General features: G+C 46.4%; 1 protein-coding gene across 5 annotated transcripts in view; it reads right to left on the reverse strand.

Moving 5' to 3' along the window:
* Nucleotides 1-1,271: 1,271 nt before the first annotated feature.
* LOC137383797 (DENN domain-containing protein 2C-like) overlaps nucleotides 1,272-18,710 on the reverse strand; it is a 162,634-nt gene continuing 145,195 nt past the window's right edge. For 3 of the 5 annotated variants that reach the window (XM_068057009.1, XM_068057007.1, XM_068057008.1), the window contains 7 exons: nucleotides 13,381-13,529; nucleotides 12,272-12,449; nucleotides 8,657-8,698; nucleotides 6,974-7,085; nucleotides 3,717-3,956; nucleotides 2,616-2,702; nucleotides 1,272-1,360 (listed from right to left, as the gene is read on the reverse strand). In XM_068057009.1, the coding sequence (XP_067913110.1) occupies nucleotides 1,329-1,360; nucleotides 2,616-2,702; nucleotides 3,717-3,956; nucleotides 6,974-7,085; nucleotides 8,657-8,698; nucleotides 12,272-12,449; nucleotides 13,381-13,529 (840 nt within the window). In that variant the 3' untranslated portion in view covers nucleotides 1,272-1,328. Of the gene's footprint in view, nucleotides 1,361-2,615; nucleotides 2,703-3,716; nucleotides 3,957-6,973; nucleotides 7,086-8,656; nucleotides 8,699-12,271; nucleotides 12,450-13,380; nucleotides 13,530-15,285; nucleotides 15,680-18,710 lie in introns of those variants that run through there. The other 2 variants (XR_010977465.1, XM_068057010.1) reach the window with 2 other exon arrangements.

Genomic DNA, 18,710 nt, shown 5'->3' on the forward strand with positions numbered 1-18,710 from the left:
CGTGACTGGTCATATCTGCTGGTCAGGTGACATTGGGCTGGGTTACCAACAGTTGAGCATCCTGGCAGAAACTGGAATGACAAGAGGAGGACCAGTGTGTGAATTAAGAGGCATCCAGGAGCAACACCATCATCAATCAACAACTTCAGGACTGGGGAAAACTGCATGCAGTTTTCATGGTAAAATAGTGAGATACAATGCCAGGCAGTTCACTGACGAAGAGTATTATAGCCTGTAACTAAAGCCTTTAAGAGGAGGATTAACTTTTTCCATTTATAGGAAAAACAAGAAATTTCCATTCAGAGTAAAGTGATGGGAATCTCCCAGTGAGGTCTCGGTCATAGACTCTGAGTAAGCCAGTGAGTAATACTCCCTGCAGCAGTCCACAGATACACTGCACTTTTCAAAAATACCTATTTCACAGATTGGTGACGTTGTTAAAATTTGATTACATTTTTCGAGCTGTTAAGGGACTATCGGGAGCAGTGTTTGAGAACTGCCCTTTCAGCTCTCGTAGCCAGGTTCAGACGCAGTTCTAGTGGCTGAGATCCGGAATCACCCCCTCTCTGGTGTGTGCTGAGAGTATCAGACCAACTCCCGCAGACAGAAATTCACACAGAACACTACCATCAAATTCAACCCTAGTTTGGCCATCTCACCGAGAAAAGGAATGATTTGATTGGTTGTGCAGATGGTGGGCGAGGGCTACGTTGTATCATCCCATCACTCCCATGTAAATAGTCTCGACACCACTTAGTCTCAACATATCTATCATCCTGGTACATCTTACCAATTATTTCAAACAGGACCACGACCTAAGCACAGGTTCAAATCAGTGGAAGGCACATATGGATACATGGAGTGAACTTCAGGAATAACATGGAACCATTTAAGAGAAAGTTGGATGCTGCGAGGGCAGGTCTTTTTGGTCAATGAGCCAAGACTGTTCCAATGGCCTCATTTATTCACATCTGTCTTGTGATTGATCTTCTGATTTGCTTTGTTTCACCGCAGCGAGAGGACCAGAAAATGGACATGCCCTTATATGGAGAGCTGCCACTCTTCACTGTCAGTCCAGAGCAGGAAATCCAGTAGGTGTTGCTGGGATGCCACTGTGCCTGCAATGCCAGTGCAGCGAAATGTGCGTGTGGGCAGATTGTCAGCTCTGTGCAAATCACGTGAGCCAGGGTCACTCCAGCTACCCGAGTGACTAGCAAAAGCAGGTGCTGGAGGATGAATGGAATTGGGAGTCACTCACATGGCACAGTTAGAAGATGCTTGGTTATGGAATCCATGGTGATGGAATGTTCATATCACTGGACCTAGTTTCACTTCTTGGAAAGAAATTTCATTTTATTCCCTGTTAATGAGAAAAGCTAGAGTTACTGAGTGTAGGGGTGTCGATAGACGTAATCCCTGTTATAAACTGTACACTCTGCTCTCTTCTGATTAGTGACAGAACTGTGCACTTCTACATCAAATAATAGCTGTGTTTATCTAAGTGTTTTACCAGATCCAAATGCTTCAAGGCTTTTGACACACTGGGCTCAATCCCAATGCCTGTTTTGGACAGGAACCCTGGATGTCTCATTTTGAAGCCGATACCAATATGGCGGGTGATACAGTTCTGGCTCAGAATCCTGCCATATGGGATGCTTTGACTTTCTAGGCCATTGAGTTACTTTTAATTATGCAAACACACAGGACAGCTATTCTGGAGCAATCACACCACTGCAAAAGGCAGTGATGCAATCAATTCTATATAAACAATATTTTCACACCGTCAGTCGAAGCCAGGCCGGGGAGTAGGAAATGAAGTTGGTGGTTAGAAGGGCACCAATTGATACTGGTCTGCACAGTCCAATGAGGAGGGGGAGTGGCAGAGTACCCAAGCAGGTGACCCGCTCACTCTCATCTTGGGGCTGTGGGGACGGGGGCGGAATTGTTCATGCAATTGTTCAGATAAAATTAGAAATAGAAATGTTTGTGAAGGATGCACTAGTTGGTCACCGAGTGAACATCTTGAAGGCTGTGTATCACTGGAGTCAGAGCCAGTGGCAGCGTCCACAGTTAATGTGATCTAGGATCAGTGCACGTCCACTTTTCGTGGCAGATTGGAAGGACCAATAAATAAAGATAGAACTTCCAACCTGCAGCATTCCTTTAGAAACCACAGTGAGTTGCACCATTTCCATAAGAATATCATCTTTATGTTTTAAAAACAACATTAAAAGGAATTCTGACTCTGAGCTATTGGACATGGGGTCCATAGCACGAAATATCCCCCAATTATAAATCGCACCTGGCGAAGGAAGAAGGGGGAAAATGAGACACAGTCAGTCCATAACTCAACGACCTTATCCTTTTCTGCCCCAAGTCCCTTACACCAGGTACAGTGAGTGAATCAGGGGTTCCTTCTCAGGACAGTGTCTAGTTGCGAGTGGGGGTGGGGCAGGGGTGAGGAGATGAGGAGGCTCACCTCAGACTAGATACATTATGAATGGGGCTGGATGGAGGTGGGGGATGGAAAGGTTCCTCTCAGGACAGGGGTGGAGGGGCCCTATCCTCAGATGGGGTACAGATTGGGAACCGTGAGGACTCTGTTCAATACTCACCCAGGCCTTTAAGGAACTTGTTGACACTGCTTGGTCCAGTTTCAGGGATGGTCTCCAGGTATTCCCCAGCTCGCACCTCAAAGAGACCTGCATCGACAACACCCAGACATCATTGCTGGATAAATGTGCTGGGATCACTAACCCACACATAATGGGATGGGGGAGGAGGTAGTTGTAAATTGCATGAGATCAGGCTGACAGCCTATTATTACAGGTCCATCCATTCTTCCCTCAAACCCCAACCTCACTTCTAACAATCATAGGAACAAAAGTGCAACTGCTGAAGATGCTATCCATCCCCCTAATTATTGAATCCCACAATAACTACAACCTTTCTACTCTGCATCTCTTCTCCTTGGGCTGTCTCCTGGTCCACAGTGCCACGGGCAGCATTCAGACAGTCCTTCCCGCAGCTTTACTCCTTATCCTTACAGGTAGTGAGCATATCGTTCCAGTTGGACAGGACCAGTATCTGTAGTCCTTCCATCCCTGTCTCCTTTAGGTTCTCCTGTTACCCTGTTGACTATCACTCTTCTTCCTGTGCCTATGTCTCTTTACTTGGTCTGACTGCACTCTGGAGTAAGATAACCAGATATTCCACCCCCCCCATCCTTTATGTGTCACAGTCTAACTCCCAAACCCGTTCAACAACTCTGGGCCAGAGTGACTTCAGGTATTGACATTTCTGACATGAATAGACAGTCTTGATGTTGACGAACTCCCCTGTTCTGCAGTCCCAGCAGCTGCCATTTAGTCAACTACTAAGGAGGCAGAAGGGGAGCATGATTACACAAACAAGAATGTACTGCCCTCTGGAGCAACCTACTGGCATGGTCAGAGACCAGCAATCCTGGATTCAACCCCTACCTTCCCAATATGCTTTGCTCAGCAGTTCAGTGGCTGAATGTATACAGCCTGTAAAAGTTGTATCATGTGACACTCTACTCTTTTCCCCCCCCCCCCCCCCCCCCCCCCCACCGCCCACCCCATGCTGTCAGTATGGTATCACCATATGGCAGAGAGAATGGGCAGACTATTGACAGCTGCCAATCACAGGGTCACTTCCTGGTCCTCAGCGTGATTGGCAGTAGCAGTACTAACCTTTGACTCCACTTTTCCTTAGCTCCCTGTCCTGCACAAAGCCAGCGAACATCTGTGTCTCCATGAAAAGCTCCAGGAACTGCCGAACATTCTTGGAGGTGTGGGATTTGCGAAAGGCGTCTCTCTGAAAGGATCGCTCGCCCTTCTCGTTGACCAACATGTGGAGGGAGTAGTGACCTGCAATCTCCACAAAGAACCTGACACATGCTTCCGACACGAGAGTGCTGAGAGAGCTCGGGCCTGGGAAAAGAGACAGGAAGAGCATCCTAGAAAGTAAGTGCTTACAGATAACATGTGGCCATGCCATGTCTTGGACTGGTTTCAATTGCTCGAGAAGGCTGAAGAGGAATTTTCCAGAATCTTTGCTCTCTGATTGGCCCTGGGTATTTTGCCTCTCTCGAGCGATGACATGGTTGCTGGGAGGGAGGGGGTGCAGTGGGGCATGGAGTATCTGATCATGCTGCTCGTGAGTGTGGGGGCAGGCTTGATGAACTAGCTGGTCTTTTCCTGCTTGCCAATTTTTTAATGTTTGTATAGCCCACAATACAGGAAAGTCTGACCTGAACCAACCAGAAACTGGAGCTGGCTGATGAGCACCCACAGTGGTTCATTGGGTAAATGCACATTGTGGTGACTCATGCAGGTCAGATGGCCCCACATCCAATCCCCTGGTCAGTGCTGAGTTAGCAAATTTCAACTTGGGGGCAATAGAAAGTGGTGCTAAAATTGGCCTCAGTGCCACTTAGCTGGGTGGAGGGAACATGCACCAGGGTTCCTGATCACTGTGCATTGAGCACTATGGAAACTACAGGATAAAATGATGTGTGAACACTTAGCACCTGGGGCCAAACCTTAAGCTTTAGTTGGCAAGGTGGGCGGGTAGTGCCTTTGGAACCTTCGCCCAGCAACAGGCTGTATCTTCAGGCAAGTGAGAGAAAACACCCCATAGGAATGGAATTGACTACAGTCCTAACACTGCTGGGAAGACAGGAAAATCTCAGCCAAGTCTGGTCCTGTGCTTTATGGACATCCAGACACAGGTACTTTACCACTGCCACTGCTACAACTAGCATTTAGTTAACACCTTTAACATGGCAAACATTTCCCAAAGCATTATACATGAGTGTTGTATGACAAAATTTGACACCAAACTACGCAAGGACTTACTGGTACAGGTGACCAAATGTTTGGTCAAAGACATCGGTTTTACAAGTGTCTTAAAGGAGAGAGGCAAAGAGATTTTTAGCGAGGAAATTTCACAACCACACAAACAGCCAATGGCAGAATGATGAAAAAATCCCCAAATTTCCTGGTGTTCCTCAGCTTCTCGCTCACTGTTTCTCTGTGCACAGGGCGATGACACGTCTTCTAGTGGTTTCCATTCTTGAAATGTGTGTTTAAAAACCATCGCAGTCTTCTTTCTACGGTCTTCTGCAGAAATGCTGTTTCTTGTCAAAGCCATGTTCATCGTTCTTTTCATCCCAGTATTCCTCTCAACCAACTCAATTCTACTCTTTGTATCTTTTGCTCATCAACTTTTCTCATGTTCTAACACTCAGATCTGTATAATAAGGGGATAACCATTGCTTCATGAACCCTTACCTTCATTTCTACCAAAATATCTTTAGCCTTCCATATCCAGCTTAATCTCCCAACTGCAGCAGAACCAAGTCCAATCCTTGATTTAGTACCTTTTTCAGAACTCCCACTCTGACACAAACCCAAGATACACAAACTTTTCAACTGCACCCCCTCTGACTGTAATGTGCATCTTCTTTATGTTTCCTAAATGACACAACCTTTATCTTCGTGTCAAACTGTCAAATTTTCTCTGAAAATCTGTTTTAGATGTTGTTACAAGGTCAGTGTCATCAGCAAATTGGAGAATGTTTAACATCTTGCTACATAGAAGATTCCTCCACTATCTTTTAGTACACGATTCATTACCGCATCCAATACCAGACTCAATTGATCAGGTGACAGCGTGCATCCTGGTAACTCTGGATAGAAACCATTCCACCAGTTTCCCTCCACTCTAACTGCACTCAGGGGCTTGTCAGACAGATTATAAAATACGATTGTCATAATATAACAAGACAAGCTATAACAAGTTTCTCAGGAACACCATACATCCTCAAGGCATGCCACATAGAGTCTGTTTAAAAGTTGTGTTTTATAAATTTCTCTGAAATCTGTCTCATCACACACAGTTGATTCACTGCACTTCATCCTGATCTGAAACCAATTTGTCCTTCATGCAATACCACTCTTACATATCTCGGTCTCCTCTGCAGTATCCTAGCAAAAAACTTGAGTATAACCAGTAAGTTGACTCCTCTGTAATTGCTGCAAAATTGGTTTGATTTGTTGCCTTTCCCCAGTCTTTAGGTTCCTGCTCTTCTTCACAAATTTATTGAACAGTCTTTGCATCACTTTCACAGTATGTTCCACACAGAACCTTCAACAACTCTGCAATTATAGAAGTGAAAATCCCCAGATATTGCTGGGACGTGGTGTGGCTTTCACTGCTGGGCAGTTTATTGTGCAGAGCATGGTGACCCTCTCTGTACACCTCAAAACACAATGTACTGAAGACTCACTTCTATGAAGTCAATTCTATTCAACAGATTATTGACTTAAGCTTGCTAAATAACTCTATATAAATCTAACTATATTATTATAACTGTACAGTCAGTATCAAATAGCAGCTGTGAAATAAGTTGATGTGGATAATATTACTGCACTCGAGAGAATTAATCCTTTTATGGAGCCAAAATTGAAGGACGTGGTGTGAAGGCAGATAAGTGGGGTTAAGGGATATATTGTGACGGAGGGGTTGATGGATTAAAAACAAAGGGACAGGATTGATTGGCTCAAAGGCTTTTGCTAGTTCCTAAAACCTCTGACGATCTTACACCATCTGATACTAGTGTCTGGAGCATGAATGTGTCACACCACTGAGTTTTTACAACACAGGTGGTCCTAGTCACTCTCAAGCCCATGCTGATAGGGAGGGAGGCTCTTAGCCAGTCACAGCACAGCACTGTCAAAGTTGGAATCATATCATCAATAAAAGGGGGAGAAAGGACAAAGTGATGAAAATGGGTTTCTAGAGACTCTGTTGCCAATTGCACATCCGTTTCCCCCTCCTCTCCTTCAGGCACTGACCCGTGCTGAGGATTGACACTGTCATTGCCTGATATGAAGCACTGAGTAAAACAGTCACTGAGTGCAAGTTACAGCTTCCTCCTACTCACCATCTCCACCATCCATTTCTTCCTGCACAGCAAGCATTTCATTTCTTTGCTCTAGGATCTGCTCCAGTGCAGCCTGTAGTTTGTGTGGAAGAATGGAATCCTCATCGTCGATCTACAGGGGCAAAAATCAGGAGATGCTCCTATGAAAACCATGCACCGTGAAAACGATCGGACCGAGTCTTGCAGATGGTGAGTCGCAGTGACTAGTCTGTGACACCAGAGGGGGCCACATACTCCATATTTCTGCAGTGAGGCCTGTGGTCTTCACATGTGGATGAAGTAATGTGAAAATATTTCAGGAATGTTATGACTAACTTACAAAGTGTACAATATAGCCACACCAAACAGTCACTGTTTTCACTGACGTGTTTTGGTAAACATACATAAAGCAACAGCATAAACTGCTTTGAAATATATTGCTACACAGGTATTTTACCGTGACAGGATAATCTGTGTCCCAGTGAGGTCAATGGTTTCCCTTTAAATAGTCAGATAATGTCACATAAGAGAGTCACGAAGTAACCTGGGGAAGTCTCGGCTGGAACAGATTCTGCCATTCAGCTGAAAGTCCTGTCAATTGCCAACTGCCTCAAATATCTGACCGATTCCCATTCACTGTTCCCACCCCATCCGCTTCCCTGGCTGGCCCATTCCACACAAGCTCCGCCCTCTGTCCGACCCCAAACTATCTGAGCATTGCCTCACCTAAACTTAACTCCAAGCCTGAAATTCTGAACATCGTCTCAGGGGTGAATTTATCTCTACCCCTGAGCCTTCCCTTCTCCAGAGTGGCTGAGATTTCTTAACCCAAGTATCAGCCTGCTCCTTCTGTGCTGCACTGCTACCTGTGCTCGGGTTTCCTTGCTGGAGTCTGGAAGCTAGAATTGTACACAGTGCTCCAAGTGTGACACAAAGTACTGAATTAAAATGATGCAGCCATCAGCTGCAGATTTAAGTAAAAATGAAAACATTTATTTACAACATCCTCCGTTGTTTCTTTGTCATCAGTGCCAGGAAGGTTAACTTACCCTGTGTTACCATATCAAGGCAGATTCCCCTCCAACTCCTAGCAGAGGCTGTACAATTGCAAGTGAGGGATTGGCATACCCTTCCCCCACTCTTAGTCTGAGCCAGTGAAACAACTTCAGTGTTGTGGGTCTGGTGCCCACCCACTGCCTGGAGTCTGTTCGACTGGGAATGCACTTACAACAGTGGTTGTTTCCTCTGTGCTGAGGTGGGGAGGGAAACAGCAGATCGGCAGATCAGCACTGCACAACACATCACTTCCAACAAGGCAACAACCAACAGCACCATCACAACTCTCACTGTAACCTTAATACAGTGTAGTCCTAAATCCCAAAGAAAAACAACTCTAAATAAAGGCAGATGAGGCTCCTGAAAATGTACTTATTTTGAGGATGTGGGTATCGCTGGTACTGCCAACATTTACTGCCCATCCCTAGTTGCCCGCAAGATGGTGATGAGTTGCCTTCTTGAACCACTGCAGTCCATGTGGTGTAGGTGCAACCACAGTGCTCTTAGGGAGGGAGTTCCAGGATTTTGACCCAGCGGCAGTGAACTGCATTAATATCAATAAAGCTGGGAAGCTTCCCTGCATGACCATTACCAGGGAGACCTCCAGATACAGCCAGTTTTCATACACGGAAGCAATACTGTACTCACCTGCCGTAAGAACTTGTCTGCGCATAGATCAACCACCAGCACCTGGAAAATAGACACACATTAGACAGACAGTGAGTTACACTCTTCCAGGACTATCCCACTTTATACTGACACACAGCAAACTCAATGCTGGGACCTCCTGGGTCTGTATTGCTTAGCACAACGCTCCTTAGTACATTAAACTGCTAAACCATTGTTACAGAAGACCATCTTTCAGACTCAGCTGCATTCGATGGTAAAGCGAAAGAACTTGCATTTATATAGCGCCTTTCACCAACTCAGGATGTCTCAAAGGACTTTACCGCCAATAAAGTACTTTTGAAGTGTAGTCATTGTTGTAATGTAGGAAACACAACAGCTAATTTGTGCACAGCAAGCTCCCACAAACAGCAATGTGACAGAGACCACATAATCTGTGATATTGGTTAAGGGACAAATATTGACCAAGACACTGAGAAAAAGTCCCCACCTCTTTTTCAAAAAAGTGCCATGGGATCTTTTATGTTCACCTGAGGGGGCTGCCAGGGCCTCAGATGAACATCTCAGCCAAAAGACAGCACCTCTGACAGTGCAGAATGCCCTCAGTACTGCACTGGAGCGACAGCCAAGATTTTGTTCTCAAGTCTCTGGAGTGGGACCTGAACTCACAGCCTTCGCACTCGGACATGGAGCCATGGCTGACACCGAGGTTACTGACTGGAACTCTCTCTTACAAACAAGGATGGTAACAAGGGATTTACTAAGATCTCAGCATCGAGGCAACTGATTGGGAAGGGAGGGGCTGAGGAAAACCAGTTCCGGAATCAAATCAAATCCAAACCAAGCACACGACTGGATATTGCAGTCCCTGTAGCACACAGCGACTGTGTTCGGTGCAGCCTCAGTACCCTAGATGCTGTACGCAACATTCGTCAGAGGAACTTTTCATCAGACCTGATCAGGAAAAGGAGACTATCCATCGATGGCCCTTAGAAATTAACTCTCAGACTCTCCGCACGCACCGCCAAGCCCCCTTTGACAGCATCTTCCCAACCCACGACCTCTACCACCCAGAAGGACAAGGCAGTAGCCGTATGGGAACACCAACACCTGTAATTTCCCAACCAAGCCTCACAACATCCTAACTTGGAACTATATACCCAGGTCAAAATCCTGGAACTTCCTTCCTAACAGCACTGTGAGTACATCTACACTACATGGACTGCAGCGGTTCAAGGCGGCTCACCACCATCTTGAGGGCAACTAGGGATGGGCAATAAGTTACATTCAGCCACACAAGTGTCAGGCCATCTTCAAGAGCGAATCTAACCATCTCCCCTTGACATTCAATGGCATCGCCATCGCTGAATCCCCCACTATCAACATTTTAAGGGTTACCATTGATCAGAAACTGAACTGGAGTAGCCATATAAATACCGTGGCTACAAGAGCAGGTCAGAGACTGGGAATTCTGTGGCAAGTAACTCACCTCCTGACTCCCCAAAGCCTGTCCACCATCTACAAGGCACAAGTCAGGAGTGTGATGGAATATTCTCCACTTGCCTGGATGGGTGCGGTTCCATCAACACAAGAAGCTCAACACCATTCAGATAAAGCAGCCCGCTTGATTGGCACCCCATCTACCACCTTCAACATTCACTTCCTCCACCACTGGCGCACAGTGGCAGCAGTGTGTACCATCTACAAGATGCACTGCAGCAACTCACCAAGGCTCCTTCGACAGCACCTTCCAAACCTGCAACATCTACCACCTGGAAGGACAGGGCGGCAAATACACGCGAACACCACAACCTGCAAGTTCCCCTCCAAGACACACACCATCCTGACTTGGAACTAAATCACTGTTCCTTCACTGTTGCTGGAACTCCCTTCCTAACAGAACCCATGGACTGCAGCGGTTCAAGAAGGCAGCTCATCACCACCTTCTCAAGGGCAATTAGGGATGGGCAATAAATGTTGATCTAGCCAGCGACGCCCACATCCCATGAATGATTAAAAACAAATCCTTGCCCGTGGCGACACACTCAGACTGACTGCGCACATTCTGCCCTCGGCGACACATTTCACAGACTGACCGCACAATCCTGGCCCTCAGAGAGACACACACAGACTGACCACACACACACTGTCCTCGGGTACACACACAGACTGACCGCACACACCCTGTCCTCGGGTACACACACAGACTGACCGCACGCACCCTGTCCTCGGGTACACACACACAGACTGACCGCACACACCCTGTCCTCGGGTACACACACAGACTGACCGCACACACCCTGTCCTCGGGTACACACACAGACTGACCGCACACACCCTGTCCTCGGGTACACACACAGACTGACCGCACACAACCTGTCCTCGGGTACACACACAGACTGACCGCACACACCCTGTCCTCGGGTACACACACAGACTGACCGCACACACCCTGTCCTCGGGTACACACACAGACTGACCGCACATACCCTGTCCTCGGGTACACACACAGACTGACCGCACACACCCTGTCCTCGGGTACACACACAGACTGACCGCACACACCCTGTCCTCGGGTACACACACAGACTGACCGCACATACCCTGTCCTCGGGTACACACACAGACTGACCGCACACACCCTGTCCTCGGGTACACACACAGACTGACCGCACACACCCTGCCCTCGGGTACACACACAGACTGACCGCACACACCCTGTCCTCGGGTACACACACAGACTGACCGCACACACCCTGTCCTCGGGTACATGCACAGACTGTCCTCGGGTACATGCACAGACTGTCCTCGGGTACACACACAGCTGACCACACACACCCTGTCTCGAGTACACACTCAGACTGACCACACACACCCTGTCCTCGGGTACACAGACAGACTGACCGCACACACCCTGTCCTCGGGTACGCACACACCCTGTCCTCGGGTACACACACACAGACTGACCGCACACACCCTGTCCTCGGGTACACACACAGACTGACCGCACACACCCTGTCCTCGGGTACACACACACAGACTGACCGCACACACCCTGTCCTCGGGTACACACACAGACTGACCGCACACACCCACTGACCACACACACCCTGTCTCGGGTTCACACTCAGACTGACCACACACACACCCTGCCCTCGGGTACACACACAGACTGACCACACACACCCTGTCCTCGGGTATACACAGACTGACCACACACACCATGTCCTCGGGTACACACACAGACTGACCACACACACCCTGTCCTCGGGTACACACACAGACTGACCACACACACCCTGTCCTCGGGTACACACACAGACTGACCACACACACCCTGTCCTCGGGTACACGCACAGACTGTCCTCGGGTACACACACAGCTGACCGCACACACCCTGTCTCGAGTACACACACAGACTGATCACACACACCCTGTCCTCGGGTACTCTCTGGGTAAAGACTGCCTACAATCCTGCTCCCTGAGCCACTCTCTGCAACTCCTACATGACAATTATTTTAACACCTAATTATTGAACTCTTAGTAAAATTTAGACTCAAATTTTATTCTTGGAGATAGGCACTTTACATATCCAAGTCTTAACAAGCACCTCACGGTGGTTCGCAAAGGTCTCACCTCCTCAATAGGCAGATCATTCAATAGAGGCACCGAGTTTGAAAGTATTCCAATAAGGAAGGGAGTGGGAGAACAAGCGATATCGATCATGACAGCCGGAAGCACGGGGATGTAGGTGTGCTGCCAGGTGAATGGGTACAGCATGGCCACAGCTGCATGACCACATTTAGAGAGGGTGCTGGAAAACAAGAGGAAGACAGAATAAATCCACCCATCATTGGGGGATAATTACAATCAATGTGACTAGGATTCAGAGTGACAGAGAAATATGGTGTGGTTACAGATGCACATGCTCATCAGAGGATTGTTAATATGTTGTAGATACATTCCCAGACATGTGGGTATGTTGTGGCACTCTGTTCACTGGATGTCAGAGGATGAATTTAATAGCACCAGTATTAATGCAGAACTTTGTTAATTAAATCACTGGAAAAAGTTTAGAGGCAACATTAGCAAACTAGAAACTCTGCAGGCAAATTTAAACTTGCGTTGTTCAAAGCTCAGATGTAAAGATGGTTAGCGAGGTTAGCCCAGTTGGGGCTCACATCCCGGTTAAGACCGATTATGAGGATCACAGGTGCTTCAGTCATAGGAGAGAAATAAAAATCGTGGACAAGATTTAAATTCAACAAGGAGGTAGAGAAAGGAATTACAGCAAGGCAGTGGCATAAGGTTATTATTCCATGGCCTGACGCGGCATTGGCTCTGAATGATGCCAGTACATTACTATATACCATGTCTACACAGCACTAACAGACAGGATTACTCTGAATTTACCACACACAAACAGACCATTGGGCCTCACTGGACTACGCTGGTATTTATACTCCATACCAGTCTCCTCCCACTCTACTCTATCCAATCTTATCACTACATTCTTCTATTCCTTTCTCCCTCATGTTTATCTGGCTTCCTCGTAAATACATCAACACTATTTGCCTCACTCTTCCCTATGGTAGCAAGTTCCACATTCTCACCACTCTCTGGGTAAAGACGTTTCTCCTGAGTTTCCAACTGGATTTATTAGTGACTATCTTATATTTAGAGCCCCTAGTTTACGGTGTCACTATTATCGCACGACGTGTACAGCCCTGATTTCATCTCCTTACCTGAGCTTGTCTGCAATGAAAATCACTCTCCGTTCCAGGAGGAGAGAGGCAAACACCTGGATCACATGCCGGACGTTCAGGCAGCCAAAGAGACATTCAAAGTCGACGTGTTCCAGTCTCGAATCTGTGGGCCTACAGAGTTCAATCACCTGAGGGAGAGCAACCTGGCATCAGTGCATTACAGCGTAACTGACAGCAGTAACTCACAATGACAAGCAGTAGCACTCATTAGTAATGGTAACTGGCAGTAGTCGCAACAATAACGCTTACATAGATATCTAATGGCCCCTCCCTTTCAGCATCTTAATTAAACTGGACCAGCAACATAAATACCGTGGCTACAAGAGCAGGTCAGAGACTGGGAATTCTGCGGTGAGTAACTCACCTCCCAACTCCCCCAAAGCCTGTCCACTATCTACAAGGTACAAGTCAGGAGTGTGATGGAATACCCTCCACTCGCCTCCAACAACACTCAAGAAGCTTGACACCATCCAGGACAAAGCAGCCCGCTTGATTAGCACCCCATCCACCACCTTAAGCATTCACTCTCCCTTCGCCGCCGACGCACAGTGGCAGCGGTCTGTACCATATACAAGACGCACTGCAGCAATGCACCAAGGCTCCTTTGACAGCACCTTCCAAATCCATGACCTCTACCACCTAGAAGGACAAGGGCAGCAGATGCATGGAAACACCACCACCTGCAAGTTCCCCTCCAAGTCACACACCATCCTGACTTGGAACTTTATTGCCGTTCCTTCACTGTCACTGGGTCAAAATCCTGGAACTCCCTTCCTAACAGCACTGTGGTTGTACCTACCCCACATGGACTGCAGCGGTTCAAGAAGGCAGCTCACCACCACCTTCTCAAGGGCAATTAGGGATGGGCAATAAATGCTGGCATAGCCAGTGACGCCCACATCCCATGAATGAATTTTAAAAAACTACTGGTTGGATGAGTTCAGACTCTTTGCCCCTACTACCTACCCCAGGGAATTAGATTCCAGGTCTATGTGAAGAAGTGCTTTTTGATATTAATCCTGTATTTGCCTTTTCCCAGTTGTACCCAGACGTTCTGGTCCCACAGTTGTGATTTGACTTGAATTAGAAACTCGAGATTATTTTTTTCTATTCAAATTTGGACCTTCATACCTCCCTCTTGTCTGTCTGGCTGAAGAGTCCAAGCTGTTCACCGTTCCTTATAGCTCAGTTTTCAGATACTGGGCAGCAGTATTTTTGTGTGCACAGCTCCTAGGACTCGGATGTTCACTCGCATCTCGGTCACTAGATGTGCCCGAGCTACAACCTGAGCACAGCACTACTCAGACTGAGCACAACACCTCATCCTACACTCGAAAGAAAGAAAGCAATGCATTTGTATAGTGCCATTCAAAACCTCAGGGTTCTTTACCAAAGTTCTTTACAGCCAATGAAGTACTTTTTGAAGTGCAGTCACTGTTGTAATATAGGAAACACAGCAACCAATTTGCACACAGCAAACTCCCACAAACAGCAATGTGATAATGACCAGATAATCTTGTCAGTGATGTTAATTGAGGGATAAACATTGACCAGGCCACCGAGGAGAATGCCTCTGTTCTTTGAAATAGTGCCATGGGACCTTTTAGGTGCACCCGAGAGGACAAATGGAGTCCCCGTTTAAAGTCTCATCTGAAAGATGGCGCATTCGACAGTGCAGCACTCCCTCAGTACTGCACTGGAGTAACTGGCTGTAGTAACTAGTGGTGGTAACTGATTGGTAACCAGCAACAGTAACCAGTAGCAATAACAGTAATAGTACTATCAGTACTATTGATGACACTGATAACCAGCAATCATAATTAAGAGTGGTACCATATTGTTCTGAATAGATGTTGTATGTCATTAGATGGGGCTTACTGCAGGAATGTCTGTCTTCAGCTTAGTTCAGGACAGGAGTGTATGTGCATGGAGCCATCAGACCAAACACTTTAGGCTGAGGTTCGTGTGTGTGGGATGCTGCTCATTTCCTCCATAAAGTCTCTACAGATGTGAAAATAACTTCCTCGATGGGCTTGGGCAGTTTTATCGGGAACAAAATAATCAGAGAGAATTCCTCAAATTCATCTCTCTCTCCGGTAAACTGTGTGTGCTCATTATATCTGTTTCCATGGCGATGACAGCCAGAAGAGGCACGTTGATCACAGATCAGCAGGAGCAGCTCTCTGGGAGACAGACAGCCCGTTAATAATCTTCCTGAAAGTGCAATTAGACAGTGAGCACTGATTCTAGATGGTCTCCGCATATAGATGTTTTCCTGCTGCAGATTAAAATTAGAAGCTGTCATTTAGAGTAGGAAATCGGTCGAGTTTCAGAAATATTAATATAACAAAACATGATCCCTTCGGAGAAGTATTGAAAAATGATTTTAGTTTTAAAAGTCTCTGTAATGGCCTGTGATTACATATACTTCATTAAGTTGCTCTCAAGCTGCTGTCACATTGAGGGTGTCTCACACCTGCCCCTCTTGGGGACACTGGCTGTGAGTGCAGTGAGGTGGTAGGGCACAGCAGTGTGCCCCTGTAGTCTCCTCCACTCCTTCAAGATGGAGCTGGTGCACAGGTCCTGAAATCTTAGTTATAATTGTCTTCCTATAAAGCAGAGTTTTAGCTTTTCCTGACCTTGATTTCACTATTTTACTATAAATGAGCTTCTGGCTGCCTCCCATTATAATCTAATTCCACTCCCACTCTGACCTCTCTGTCCTCGGCCTCCTACACTGTCCAATGAAGCTCATCACAAGCTCGAGGAACAACCTCATCTTTTGATTAGGCATTTTACAGCCTTCTGGACTCAACATTGAGTTCAACAATTTCAGATCATAAACACTGTTCCCATTTTTTTCAGATGGAACCTGTTGGCAATCATTCTGCTGTTGTCATTTACACCTCCTCCAGACCCATCTTTTGTTTCTTTATTGTCCCATCACCACACCCTTTTGCCTCGCATCATCATCCTTTTTATCAGTTAAATCAGCCCTGCCCTCCATCCTATCACAAACTTTCTCTTTTGTTCACTCCACTCCCCCCACCCATTTTCCTTGCCTTGCTTAAAACCCAATACATTTCTAACATTTTCCACTTCTGATGAAAGGTCACTGACCTGAAACGTTAACTCTGTCTCTCTCTCCACAGATGCTGCCAGACCTGCTGAGTATTTCCAGCATTTTCTGTTTATATTTTGGATTTCCAGCATCTGCAGTATTTTGCCTTTCACTGTTTCAACTACGTGAGATCGAATGATACATTGCAGGAGGTCACTTGGCCCATCGTGCCTGTGCTGGTTGTTTGAAAGAGCTATCCAATTAATTCCACTCCCCTGCTCGTTCCCTATAGGCCTTCAAATTTTTCTTTTTCAAGTATTGACCCCATTTCCCTTGTTATTATGGAATCTGCTTCCCGCCATGCTTTCATTCAGGCAGTGTGTTCCAGATCATAAGTCGCTGCATAAGAAAAATTCTCATCTCCCCTCCCCTGGCTGTTTTTCCAATTATCTTAGTTTTGTATCCTCTGGTTACTGACCCCTCCTGTTCATGGAAAAAGTTTCACCTTCTCTACTCGGTTAAAACTCATTATAATTTTGAACGCCTCTACTAAAACACTTCTTAGCCATTTCCCATTCTGGTAAATCACCTCTGCAATCTCTCCAAGACCTTGACATCCTTCCTAAAGTGTGGTGCCCAGAATTGGTCAGAATATTCCAGCTGAGGTCTAACCAATGATGTGTAAAAGGTTAGCATAACTTCTTTGTTCCTGAGCCTCTATTTCGAAAGCCCAGTATCCCATATGTTTTTTGTTTAAAACAGCCTTATCAATTTGCCATGTCATCTTCAAAGAAGAGCATTAGCAACTCTACCAATAGCTTATATTTATATAGGGCCTTTCACATAATAAATTGTCCAAGGCACTTCACAGGAGCATTATGAAACAAAACATAACACCGAATCACATAAGATGATATTAAGTCAGGTGACCAAAAGCTTAATCAAAGAGGTAGGTTTTAAGGAGTGTCTTAAAAGGAGGAATGTGAGCTAGAGAGGCAGAGAGGTTTAGGGAAGGAATCCCAGAGCTTACGGCCTAAGCAACTGAAGGTGTAGCCACCAATGGTGGAGCAATTAAAATTGGGGTTGCTCAAGAGGCCAGAGTTGGAGGAGTGCAGATATCTTGGAGGGTTGTGGGGATGGAGGAGATTACAGAGGTAGGGAGTGGTGGGGCCATGGAGGGATTTGAAAACAAGGATGAGAATTTTAAAATCAAGACATTGTTTGACCGGGAGCCAACGTAGTTCAGCGAGCACAGGGTTAATAGGGAAACAGGACTTGGTGTGAGTTGAGGCACTGGCATCAGAGTTGTGGATGACCTCAAGTTCATGGAGAGTAGAATGTGGGAGAGCAGCCGGGCGTGTGTTGGAATAGTCAAGCCTAGAGGTAACAAAGTCATGAATGAGGGTTCCAGCAACAGCTGAACAGAAACAGGGACAGAGTCAGGCAATATTGCGGAGGTGGAAATAGGCTGTCTTAGTGATGGCACGAATATGAGGTCAGAAGCTCAACTCGGGGTCAAATGTGACACCAAGGTTGCAAACAGACTGGATAACCTTAGACTGTTGCCAAGGAGAGGGATGGAGTCGGGAGCTAAGGAACGAAGTTTGGAGCGGGGACCAAAAAGAATGGCTTCAGTCTTCCCAATATTAACATTTACCAACACAAATGTTAATGGATATAGAGAAAAGATGGGTAAATAGAGCTGAGATACAGATCAACCATGATCGAATTGAATGGCAATTTGAGCAGTTGAATGGCCTCCTTTCTACGATGCTGGGACATGCTCAGTTAATGTTAGTCACTGAGGCCTTGCTGCAATAACAAAGGAATGAAGTTAAACAACTGGTTAAAATAGGCATCGTACCAGTTGGTGCAGTGGGTCCCTTTTCCTCTGGGATTGGGGAGTAAAGGGCAAACCCAAGGAAAAAAGATTTGAGGCAGTTTCAACTCAGGATATAACAAGCAGATCTGCCTGTAATAATTTGGCGATCTGACAGAGGATGGTTGGTGAGGTAAGTGGAATATTGCCAAATGGGTACAGTAGGGAGAACAAAGAACAAAGAAAATTACAGCACAGGAACAGGCCCTTCGGCCCTCCAAGCCTACGCCAATCCAGATCCTCTATCTAAACCTGTCGCCTATTTTCTAAGGATCTGTATCTCTTTACTTCCTGCCCATTCATGTATCTGTCTAGATAGATCTTAAAAGACGCTATCGTGCCCGCGCCTACCACCTCCGCTGGCAACGC

The sequence above is a fragment of the Heterodontus francisci genome, chromosome 25, assembly GCF_036365525.1.
Source record: "Heterodontus francisci isolate sHetFra1 chromosome 25, sHetFra1.hap1, whole genome shotgun sequence".
In the NCBI taxonomy this organism is placed as follows: domain Eukaryota; kingdom Metazoa; phylum Chordata; class Chondrichthyes; order Heterodontiformes; family Heterodontidae; genus Heterodontus; species Heterodontus francisci.